Consider the following 12813-nt stretch of genomic DNA (forward strand, 5'->3'; position numbering starts at 1 on the left):
CATATTCCACGTGATTGATCGGTTCCATTTCTCTACTTCGAGGCACCAAGTGCATCCAGTATTAAGCAGACACAAATCAAAGTTTTTCCCAACTGAGAGGGGTGGGCGAGGGGGGCCTTGCTCCTCAGTTGATAAACGTAACATCTGTAATGTTCTTGTCGGATGGCCTGATTTATATTACAAAAACACTTGTAGCTGAAGCTATAAACAATTTATTGACATTAACGGTGGGTAAACTGTACACAAAACATATGAATAACCGTATGATCGCACTCAAGCAACTCTCTTCAGCTCCCTCCAGCCAGTCTGCGGTCACCTGACTCTAACATTCACATATACTAGTGAGACTCCTAGTGGTCAGTCGGTGAATTACAACACAACCATGCTATCACTGCATCATCCATTAAAAAAAAATTAAAGCTGGGAACAGCTGCAAGTTCTTGGTTCAGGATGTCCAGCAATAACAGAAACAAGGAATTATTTATTGTTGGCAGTTTGTTGTTACAGCAATGTCCCCATTCTTAAGCTTGTGTATGATACCATAGCCTGGGCTACATGCACCAGCACTGAGCACCATGTTAGTTGTTCCCCATCTCTAAACTCCTGCAGCTTTACAACTTCTGAGAACTGTGGGCGGGATTCTCTGATCCTGAGGCTAAGTGTTGACGCAGTCGTAAACGCCGTTGCATTTTACTACGGAATCAACAGGCCCCCAGGATCTGCGATCCTGTGTCTCAAAGGGGGCCAGCACGGCACAGGAGCGACTCATGCAGCTCCAGCTGCCGATACCAGCGTCAAACGGGCGCCATGGTCTGCGCATGCACGCTGTGGCTGGCGCAAATTCGCGCAGTAGTTGTCTTCTCTGCGCCGGCCCCGACGCAACATGGCGGAGAGCTACAGGGGCCCGGCACAGAGTAAAATAGGCCACCACCAGGAGAAGCCAGCCTGCCGATCGATAGGACCCGATCTTGAATATACTGAGAATTGCCGAGGGGGGGGGGGGGCGCATAGAGTGGCCCCCAACCGGCGCCGCTCTATCGGCGTTGGCGCAGCGTGGCGTGGATCCCCCCCCCCTGGCGATTCTCCGACCAGTCTGGGGTTGGAGAATCCCGCCCTGTGTTCCTCCAATTTGGGACTCTCGTGCATCCTCCCCAATCCCTTTGTCCCATCACTGGTGGCTGTGCCTTTCACCACTGCTTTGTCATGACCTCTCTCAATCTCAGTCCCTCTTCTTCTTCCTTGAAGGATGAGGAAAAGTGGATCTGTAGCTAGGCGGATGATTGGCTCAATGACCTCCTTCAGACCTCCTTATTCAGGGATCTCAGGATGGATCATAAACACATCACAACACCAATTTGAATAATCAGCAGTCAGTCGATTGGACTTTTTCTAGCCATTCGTGGGCTGGACCCACACAATCCTTCTTTGCAGCTAGAATATACTGAAATGGCATTCAGTCAATTGACACTAAAACCTATCCAGGCTTGTTTCCAAACTAATGTAGGTAGAAACACAATAACCTTGAGGAACAATGGAAGGTCTTGAAACCCAACAAGCCTATCCAATGTCAATGTCAATAAATCTCAACATATCCTTCTTTCTCATCCAACTGTTTTTGAGAACCATTTAAATCGTCTCTTTCAATGTCCCTTCTCCAATAATTTCTGCTAAAACTCTTTTATCTTTGGGTTGAGAAGGTTCTACCTGGCAGAGTCTTTACAGCACAGGAGGCCATTTGGCCCATCCTGTTTATGCTGGTTCTCTGCTGAGCAATTCAGTCAAGATTTTCTCCTTCTGATTCTGTCCCCTTTGTTTGGACCCTTCACAGTTGTGAACAATTAGCTGGCATTGATTCCTTTCATCAATTGAGACATTTCCAATTAAATAATCTCAAAGTCTTGTGCTCGTCACTGTGCCACTGCACCAGGGAGCTGTGATGATCCTGAGTACTCCAAATTGCTTCAAGATCAACACAAGTGTCTGACGCTGGGTCACAGGATGCTATTGAAAAAATTGTGAAGTAGCCCTGCTGGTTAAGGAGCTAAGCAATGCCAGTCATGAAAATCCAGATCAGTGAGGAGTTAGTGAAACTACCAGGCAGTCAATGGTGGAGTAACACAAATGGCCTCATTGTACCCTCACTTCAAGAATAAGATAGGGTGCCTACTGCTGATCATTCAAGTTGAAGGAGTGAGCACTTGTGCATGAGACACAGGCTGAAGACGCAATGTGCTTTTGGCTGCATTGGTCTCTTGTGGTTGAGGAGCCCAACGCTAACTACCTACTCTCATACCCAAGGGATGGCCACTCAGTGACTCCACATGGAAATCACTCGGAGCTCATAGAGACCCATGCATTAGCAAGCAAAATGAGAAAATGAGCAAGAACAAAATAAGAATTGCTTTGTAGCTAACCTGTGAAACCAGGTCGGCACCTGCACAGGTAATCATTGGTTAACTGCACGCAGTCAAAGCTTCCCTCGCGATCGCATGGATTGGAAAGACACTCGTTGACATCTCCTTCACAGCGCTCTCCAATAAAGCCAGGTGGGCAAATGCAGCTGTAGCCACCGATTTTGTCAACACACCGTCCGCCATTTAGACATTTGTGGTCTCCCGTGTGGGGATTAATATTGGGCTCACAATCATCGTTGTTTATTTCACACAGAACACCTGCGAACACAGAAAACTGGTTACAACACTATTTTTTGTACTTGCTCCCAAACTCCCTTCTTACTTGCCCTACTCCCTCGCGCAAAACTTTTCCCAGCTACGGGTTTGGCCAAGCAATCTGCTCTCCAGGTTCTGAAAGGTGGTCCTGCAACAATTATATTTTTGTCCTCAGTCTGGAGGAAGCATTGGTTCTCAGCACAATACAAAATCACAGCAAGTCACATGAGAGAATGGCCAGCAATGAGTCAGGTGAGGTGTTCCGGGAGCATCAGGGGATCAGACAAAAATCAACATGATCATCAATTTCCACATTATCACACATCACTGATGTTTTGACTGAGAAGAACCCTTTCTAAAACTACAGGCCGAAGAAACTCAAAACAGGACAAGCTAGTAAATAAGGGACATCAACAGGATTACGTTGCCAAGGTTTGAGGGCTGTGAGAGCTCCAGGCTAGTGTGCCTTTGCAGTCTACTTTTTGTACTGACTGAAGAACATACATTTGAAATGCCAAACTTGGCTTCCGATGCCAATTGGAGTACATACCCCATCGTCCCTATCCCCCGCCTCAGTTCTGCTCACTAATTCTCTATCTAAGTCAACAGGTTTCTTTCAATTCCAATGTTCACAATCTCTTACAAAGAACCTTCTCAAATACCTTCTGGAAACCAACATAAATAACATCTGCAGACACTCCCTTATCTATTATTTTAGTTACATCCTCGCAAAATTTCAGGAGACATAACTTATCTTGAACAAACTGCTTCTCTCTTATCAGTTCATGTGTCCAATTGCTAACCCTCCGTCAGCATACTTATAACACGCCTCATCCATCCATAATTAGCCTTTGTCCATGAGGAGCCATAGCCATTTCACTCTGTTCAACAGTGCTCATATCTTCAGCTACCTTGGTGTTTTTCCTCCCCCCACACACCACTCAGTGTGGATTGGATTAACACAAAGACACAAATGTATAATTGGTGAGTACAATGAAGGAATTCCGCCTCCTCTCCTCCAGTTCATTATCAGTGGAACAGTGTGCAACCTCGGCCAGATGTGCTTGTTTTGATCCTTCACAATCATCATGCAAGACTGATCTCAGACAGCAATCTGGGAACTCATTCAACTGGTATCATTTCTCATGTAAAGCAGACTTGATAGTCTCCTTTGGTGCCAGACATAAAAATGAAGGCATGTTTCATTACCTCCAGTTCCTGGTGGACAGGAACACTTGTAATCATTCACCAGGTCGATGCATTTTCCTCCATTCTGACAGTGATGGACTTGGCATTCATTCACCTCATACTCACAGTTGGCTCCTTGGTACCCTGGAACACACTGGAGACCAAAGCGGGGAGCAGATCATTACAACGATCAGGAAATTATACAAGTTATTATTATAAAGACATCCGTAAATATTGATTCTGGACATGAGTTTCTGGAAAGAGCTCCATTGTTCCCCTGATGGTGAATACACTGCATTGAAATCCAGTGCCAATGTCATAATGACCAGATATTCTATTTTAATGATGTTGGTTGAGGGATAAACATTGACAGGATACTAGAGAAAACGCCCCTTCTCCTTGAAACAGTGCCACAGAATATTTTGCATCAACCCAAAGGCAGACAAACTCTCAGTTTAGCACCTATTCTGAAAGACGGTGCAGCACTCCCTCAGTATTCAAATGTAGCGTGGATCCGCTCCCTCAGTACTGCATTCAAATGTTAGCCTAGATCATGCAATCAAGTCTTTGGAGTTTAGCCTGGTCACAACCTCGGACTCTGAGAATGCTGCATTTGACGTCACCAAAAAGTCTATTAATGTTTTGAGGGCCTGAGCGTGGGGTTTGGGAGAGACAGTAATTACGCTGGAGACAAATATCAGCCCCTCCAAAACTAGAAGTTGAGTTTCACCATAAAGAACCATCTTTTAGACAAACTGCTAACCCATTGTCCAGGGCAACCAAGCTCTTTGTCCTGGAGGTGTGTGTTGGTCCCAAGAAGCTTGGGAGATCCCCATTTGGAGTTGAAACTGGCTCCCAACAATTGGCGTCAGTATAAGTTGTTGATACAAATTGTTCTGATTTAGGATTTCTCTGCCAATGTCTCAATAAAACAACAGCCCTTTCCAAACCTTCGTGCCAAATAGGACAAACGGAGTGAAATAAATCAGCTTGTTTGTTCAAAGTTGGGCCGAGTTGCCTGTGCTTGGAGGACCTGGGATCAGGGGAACACAGTAAAACCCAGAGGTGCTACTTTTCAACTAAGGCGCCTATTTTCCATTACAGGGGTGGACCTCCAGTTACACCCCTGAAATTAACAGCAACTTTATTACACTGATACTTGGGCCGCACCAAATAAAATCTTTATGGCTCATTTGCTGGAGTATAACCAAACGTTACCAGACAGTGTTCCAAATCACTGCATTAACTTGCCTATCTTACAAGAAAGTGGTTATTCCCACAACCTCCCCCTCCCTCCCGTCACTCACTGTTACGAACTTACGTTGGAGTGACGTGTCAATGTGAAATGAAAGTGGTACAAGGAGAAACCTTTGTGAGTGAGTGGTTAAGGTTTGGAATGCACTGCCTGAGTCATGTAGCGGAGGCAGGTTCAATTGAAGCATTCAAAAAGGGAACTAGACTGTTCTCGGTAAATGAAGAATGCTCAGGGTCATGTGGAGTTGCTCATTTGGAGAGCCAGTACCCTCACGATGGGACAGGCGGTCGTCTCCTGTTCCCGAACAGTTCGGTGATTCTGTTAATGTCTTCCGGAGCACCCTTGGGTGCCTCGTCCAATTAACTATTCTTTCTCTTGAGCCGACACAGCAAGTATCAGTAGAGGAAGTGATACCCAATTCAATCCTCGCCTGATTACAGGAGAGACCGTGTCGATTTTTCAATTCTCTCGCCTGGGATGAAAATGACATGAGGAGCTCCTTTGTTGGGTCACTGCTGACTGATTGGGGCTGCAACCTCCGGGGGTTTCATCGCATGAGTGTCCGACTCCAAACCAGGCAGACAGCAATTCCCCACGCCCCCCATCCCCACTACACTAATATTTTTATAACTACCAAACTGAAGCATTGAATTAAAAGAAAACAACCTTTTTTAAGACCATGATATTGTTTGATGAGATGCTTGCAGGAGATTAATCTTTAATTCCTGGAGTATCCAGGACAATTCTGGAAGATTAACCGTGTCCAAGATCCAGATAACTTAATCCAGGCAAAGCAAGGGGATTGGGGGCACAATGATAAATAAACCTGCTTGGAATTCCTAGGCTTTAGTTTTGTGTTAGGTGTTGCACTTGTTAATTGCACCATAAGAGGGAGCTCTTGCTCAGCTTTATAAAGTTTAATCCACTGATTTACACTGTTGCTTTCCTTCCTGCGAGGGTGACGGATCTGAACCCAGTTCTGACAAGTCCCTGGTATATCCCTCCAATTACCTCTGCTGTCCGTGTGTGCAGAAACACAATGTCCTCCAAAAGCATGGCTCAAAAGCAATCTGTGGTTATAAATGCCCGAGGTACTAACATGGATCTAACACACGGAGCCACTGGACCTTAAATCTCTTGCCGATCAATTCAATTAGCGAGCTTCTGACCCAGCATCAAAGGCCACAAACCCAAACATGTTGCTTTTCAGAATACTAGTGAGAGACACTTGGGTCCATGCCATGATTTCACCAACATCCCCAACAATTTGGCCAGAGTTGAGGCCAAAAGGCAAACACAAAATAAAATTAATGGGATCAGCAGAGCTCCATTAAATCTGCTCTATTATCTGCCCAACGCAGTGAAGAATGTTGAATCTCAGATTGGTCAACTACCCAGTATCAGGTGGAGCATCAAGAACGCATCCCCCATCCTTATTGCACAGCCCACTTTGGTGTTGGTCCTTCACTTCAGCAGTCGGCAACCCTGCCTCAGCGGTAACAGTCTTGCTCCTGCTTCAGACATGGTGGGCGGAATTCTCCGCAAGGCCCGACGCCGTCGTGAAACCTGGAGAGGTTCACGACGGTGTCGGAAGCCTCTCCCGGCCCCCTATTCTCCCCTACCCGGGGAGATAGGCGGGCCGTACTGGGAAACTCGGCGGCCGGGCCTTGTCCCTGGCTTCAAGGCCCAGCGCGGCAAGAATGACGCGGCGGCGGCGCCTAATGACGTCAGTCGCGCATGCGCGGGTTGGGCAGCTTAAACCCGCGCATGCGCGATTGCCGTCTTTCCCCTCAGCCGTCCTGCAAGACGTGGCGGTTTGATCTTGCGGGGCGGCGGAGGGGAAAGAGTGCGTCCCCTTGAGACGTCGGCCCAACAATCGGTGGGCACCGATCGCGGGCCAGTCCCCTCCCGAGCACGGTCATGGTGTTCGATCCGCGATCCCCCCCCCCCCGAGGCCCCACACCTACCTGGCGCGCCATGTTCATGACGGCAGCGACCAGGTGTGGTTGCCACCGTCGTGAACAGGTCGGGAACGGCAGGCCGCTCGGCCCATCCGGGTCGGAGAATCGCGGGCCGCTGAGAAAAACGGCGGTCCGCGTTTCTCCGAGCGGCATGTCGGAAAACCGGACACGCCATTTTGGGGGGGGGGGGGGGGGGGGGGAGAGAATAGCCGGAGGTGCAGGAGCGGACCTCCCGCTAGTCTCCCACCCATCGTGGTTGCGGAGAATTGCGACCGGTGTGTCCAAGTCCCACTCCAGAGACTGGAGCACAAGGTCTAAACTGACACTTCAGTACCGAGGGAGTGCTATCTCACCAGTGATGCCTCCTTTCAGGTGAAACCTTGAACTGAGGCCCCATCGGCCCTCTCAAGTGAGCATAAAAGGTTCATGGCTCCATTTGGAATAGCTGGGGAATTCCCTCTGGTGTCCTTGCCAACATTTGCCCCTCCCCTCACATCACCAAACCAGATTCTCTGGTCATTATCGTATTTCTGTTTGTGGTAACATGACGTATACAAACTCGTTGCCACTTTCCTTAAATTACAGCAGTGAAACATTTCAAAAATTACTTGATCAGTTGTAAAGTGCTTTGTGATATTCTGAGGTCATGAAAGATGCTAAATAAATACATTCCTGTACCTTGTTTTCTTTTAATCTGAGTTCCCCGTTCCTTTTTCTTTAGCCACCTAAATAATTTACTCTTTAAATGCTGGCATCGTCTTTACTTCAACCACTAACTCGGATTGTGACATTCCTCAGCCCTTGCATCTTGGTGCACCTGGGGGTATCTAACAAAGGAGTTGCTCCTGTACTCTGTATGAGATCTCCATGTCTTTATCACTGCCTGTTCATCCTGTAGACCTGAAACATCACTTTCAACAATTGAACTCACCTCGCATGCATAACTGCCCAGGTAGTCTCTGCAGGTGGCTCCATTACGGCATGGGTTCGAAGCACAATCATCCACATCCAGCTGGCAATAGCTGCCCGTGTACCCGGACATGCACTGGCACTGATGACTATTGCCAGTGTTGATGCATATCCCTGAATGCTGACACAGTTGTGCGACAGTCAAGCCTGAAAAGGTAGAGGTTAATGAAATAATAATCCAAAAAAAAAAAACGAACTGTGTCTCCTTCAGCACTATTGGAATTTAAAACAAGCGAACACAAGGGCAAGCTCTATTCTCAGTCTCCTCCCAGTGAAATTCTTCTAGCAAACAAAAAAACACTAAACAAATCTGGGTTTGAGGCAGACCATCTGGTCAGGCTTGATACTCCCCCTTAGCGCATAAGACGTGTGATCACAACATTGCCTTCTCCATATATTACGACGAGCAAAGCACTGCCCTGGGCACGCAACCCCCCACACCGGGGTTTGGCTTACCTCTCTGATGAGCGGCCACCTCACATGACACATCTGGCACATCGCAGTACAGTCCTGTCCATCCACTCTGGCAATTGCAGCGATATGTGGCACCCCGCTGCAGGCACTTGCCTCTGTTTTTACAGGGCGAACCACTACACAGATTCACCAAAGTCTAAGTGAGAGGAAGAGATAAAGAAAACTCTGGGCATAAACTTAGAAACTGGTCACTCGCAGCACCAACCCACCAACTGCACTTACAGTTCCCAATTGGTATGGTAGCATAACGGACATGTTACTGGAGTTGATGTACAGGCCCGGTCGGATAATTGAGAGATGGGAGTTCAAATCCTGCAATGCCTGTTTCAGAATTTTATCTCAGTTTAAATAAACCCGCAGTTAAAAAGTTGGCATCAGTAGACCCGGATTATCAATAAAAAATCCAGGTATTTAGGGGCCTCACGGTAGCATGGTGGTTAGCATCAATGCTTCACAGCTCCAGGGTCCCAGGTTCGATTCCCGGCTTGGGTCACTGTCTGTGTGGAGTCTGCACGTCGTCCCCGTGTGTGCGTGGGTTTCCTCCGGGTGCTCCGGTTTCCTCCCAGAGTCCAAAGATGTGCGGGTTAGGTGGATTGGCCATGATAAATTGCCCGTAGTGTAAGGTTAATGGGGGGATTGTTGGGTTACGGGTATATGGGTTACGTGGGTTTAATTAGGGTGATCATTGCTCGGCACAACATTGAGGGCCGAAGGGCCTGTTCTGTGCTGTACTGTTCTATGTTCTATGTTCTATGTAACTTGGGAAAGAACCCTCTCTCTAAGCGTCTCCAGTTGTGGTTAACTCATCGCTGCCCATGAAGCAGCCTGGCAAGCCAGTCAGATGTGGCAAGTATCTTATCGTGCCAGTCAGGATAGGCAATAAATGCTGGCCTTGCCAACAATGCCGGCATCTCATGAATGAGGTAAAGGGGAACAAACCAAAGAGGGAAGCAGGCTAATCATAAGGGACTTGCTATTAATATTACATGAATTATCTTTGATTGTGTGCAGCTGCCAGGCTGATTAAGGTTTCACTTGAGCACATATAAAGAGACACTTATTGTAACGGTGGTGTGGTTGAATTAGGAGTTGAATGGTTGTGGCATAAATACAAGACCAAGTAAAGATTGGCTGCACTAGTATCCCTTCATCTGAGCTCTGAAGAGTTGCCATTTGTATTCTAAACATCAACTCTGTTTCTCAGCCAGTATTTTCTGTTTTTATTTCAGATTTCCAGCATCCGCTAAATTTTGTTTTATTATCCCTTCATCAATTGACTTTCCAGGATAGAACTCGCGCAAAGTAACGTATTCATTTCATTGATCACGGCTTTCATTATTCACTCCCCCTTTCAGTGAATACAAAGGCGCAGCTAATTTTAGATATACATAGAACATAGAACAGTACAGCACAGAACAGGCCCTTCGGCCCTCAATGTTGTGCCGAGCCATGATCACCCTACTCAAACCCACGTATCCACCCTATACCCGTAACCCAACAACCCCCCCCTTAACCTTACTTTTTTTTATTAGGACACTACGGGCAATTTAGCATGGCCAATCCACCTAACCCGCACATCTTTGGACTGTGGGAGGAAACCGGAGCACCCGGAGGAAACCCACGCACACAGGGGGAGGACGTGCAGACTCCACACAGACAGTGGCCCAGCCGGGAATCGAACCTGGGACCCTGGAGCTGTGAAGCATTTATGCTAACCACCATGCTACCCTGCTGCCCCTAATCATGGCCAACATTCAACCTTCAACTAACAGTGGGACCTCACTGTGCATAAATCGGTGGCCATGCTCGATGATTCCATTTCAAGAAAACTACTTCATTGACGGTAAAACGCTTTGGGATTATGGTGAGGTGGTGAAAGGTGATATGTAAATTCAAGCCCTTTCACTCTTCTTAACTAATATGTCAGGTTTTACATTGGCTGTGGGGAAATCACTTGTTTAACAAACAAGTAAACAAACAAAACAAAGCTCCCACTTGCAGAGGAACCAGTTCCAACAGTCACAATGCTTTCCCCAACCATCTCCAGTGGGCTTCCTTTACCTGACAGTTGTTACCCGAGTATCCAGAGGGGCATGTGCAGCGATAACCGCCCAACGCATCGATGCAGGTGGCTCCGTTTTGACATGGTTTGGAGTCACACTCATTGATGTCGAACTGGCAGTTGGAACCGGTGAAGCCAGGCCGGCAGAGGCAGGTATACGAGTTGATACCATCGACGCAGGTTCCATCATTGAAGCAGGAACTGGAGAGAGAAAAGGAACCTGCTCAATTCAGCTGGCAAAATAGCCCAGTGACAAAATAAACCGAGACTTCATCGACAGATATAAACATCCTGCCACAAAATGCCACCTGTCATTTGTTTTTGTTTTTTAAAGCCAGTCATTTATTACTGATTTTTTTGTCCTTGATAATCTGGTCCATTCTGTGAGTTAAAGGGGACAGCACAGCCATGCCGAATATGTATTAGACTTTAGATGGTACATCAGCAGTGACAGAGAGCGAGTAACTTCTTTTCAAGGGTGAGGCAAAGATGCTGTTTAAATGTTCTCCAGACACCCTGGCACCGTGAAGGCGCCAACTTACAGCTGGTAAAAGAGAGCAAACTTCACACAAAAAAAATGGAGAAAATCCACTCGGCCTCAAGTACCGCAGTAAACACGGTAAAGACAACTTAAAGTTCAGGCAGTGGTTGAAAATTAAACACTGATTTTACAGTCTCACTTTGTCAAGAGTCACTGGGGATGGGGGAAGAATAAAAGGTGAAAACTGAACAGTCGCTGTTGGCACGTCACTCAGGAAAGCCATCACTTGTCACACAAGGGGAGCTCCGGACAAATTCTGGCTTTCCTACCTTTGCAAGGGGAGGGCCTAGAGACACTAGTAAGGAGACAGATAGTTCACTGTGCAACATTCGACTGCTAGGACAGGATAAAAGAGCAACAGTACCCCTGCTTCCCGTTTGCCAGCACCTAGGCATACACCTGACATTCCCCTGGGATCTTGCTGTCAGTGCAGAAATGGTTAGTGAACGTCAGGAGAGAGAAACACAATAGAATTCTGTTTCCCTTCCCCCACCCCAACGACCCCTCCGCCGTTTCCCAAGCTGCTTTGAGGGATTAGTGACTGGCTGTACAGCCTGCAGCAAGTCTGGGCTGATTTACAGCAGGGTAATGGAAATTAATGGCGAAAAGGAATGCAGGAACAATGTGTGAGAATCCTCTTCCCTCAGACATTTCCACCGCCCCCCCTGCCCCCACCTCCAACTCCCCCGCCCGGCTGCATCCTCCAACACTGGCCTGTCAGCCTGGCTTTCTTTTCATCTCCTGTGCCAAAGCCCTCCAGAAATACTTGTAGGGTGAAACTGTCTCATCTTTAGCTCGTAATGTGAGGACCCTGTCATTTCTGGAAAAACTCAAAGACGGTGAATCACTTTGCTGAATGACACTCCTCACAGGTGCTCCTTTTATTACAGTATGATGTGTTTCTTTCCCCGCAGTACTTCATCCCCACAGTTTAACCTATCACCACATGTAGCAAGGTCCCCTACAGGCTAACCAAGCACCTCATCGATGGCACATTACAACGTGACTTCCTGCTGTTGTCCTCGTCACTAGTGTCTATCCTGGCTTGACATTTTCATGGTTATAAACTCAGAAAAGCCATGTACGCAACAGTATTGTGAGGTGTTTCAAACATTTGAAAAGATTTGACAGGGTGAATAGAGAAACTCTGATGTGGGGAAATCTAGGAAAAAAATGTAAATACTTTAAAATTAGAGTCGGGCCACTCAGGGGTGAAATCAGAAAATGCTCCAATCTGGAACAGCTCCAGTTGCTGGGGTCAAATGCCGTTTTCAAAACGGAGAGTCGTCGTATTTTTGTTAGGCAAGGACATTGAGAGATATGCAGCAAAATGGATTTGAGGTTCAGATCTGTCATGATCTAACTGCCTGATGGAGCAGGTTCAATCGACAGGTGATCTCTTAATGATCTCTGCAATCTTACAATCTGATTTATCAACTCAACATAAACCAAGGTCCTCCAAGAAATACGATCCAAAGAAACAATCATTGTAGTCTCCCGAAATGTACCCTGGACAATATTAGAAGGGGAGTGGGGGTGAGGAAATCTATCTGGTTGAAATAGTCTTTCTATCGTTCGCTGTTTAAAATTTAGAGATGGCCAGGAATTAACCAGTGTTGCCACAGAAATTCCCATAGCATAATGTCCTGATGCTCCATTCTAGTGAACAGCAACGTTAAACCTGGAGTTCCCAA

At 46.9% G+C, this 12813-nt stretch overlaps 1 protein-coding gene across 2 annotated transcripts in view; it reads right to left on the reverse strand.

The window, feature by feature from the left end:
• The window catches only part of LOC119964926 (neurogenic locus notch homolog protein 2-like), a 183311-nt gene that overhangs the window by 41052 nt on the left and 129446 nt on the right, over positions 1–12813 (reverse strand). For both annotated transcript variants that reach the window (XM_038795110.1, XM_038795109.1), the window contains exons 19-23: positions 10578–10779; positions 8499–8652; positions 8005–8189; positions 3879–4011; positions 2415–2672 (exon numbers count right to left, since the gene is read on the reverse strand). In XM_038795110.1, coding sequence (XP_038651038.1) covers positions 2415–2672; positions 3879–4011; positions 8005–8189; positions 8499–8652; positions 10578–10779 — 932 coding nt within the window. The remainder of the gene's footprint in view (positions 1–2414; positions 2673–3878; positions 4012–8004; positions 8190–8498; positions 8653–10577; positions 10780–12813) is intronic.

The sequence above is a fragment of the Scyliorhinus canicula genome, chromosome 4 (genome assembly GCF_902713615.1).
Source record: "Scyliorhinus canicula chromosome 4, sScyCan1.1, whole genome shotgun sequence".
NCBI classification, from domain to species: Eukaryota; Metazoa; Chordata; class Chondrichthyes; order Carcharhiniformes; family Scyliorhinidae; genus Scyliorhinus; species Scyliorhinus canicula.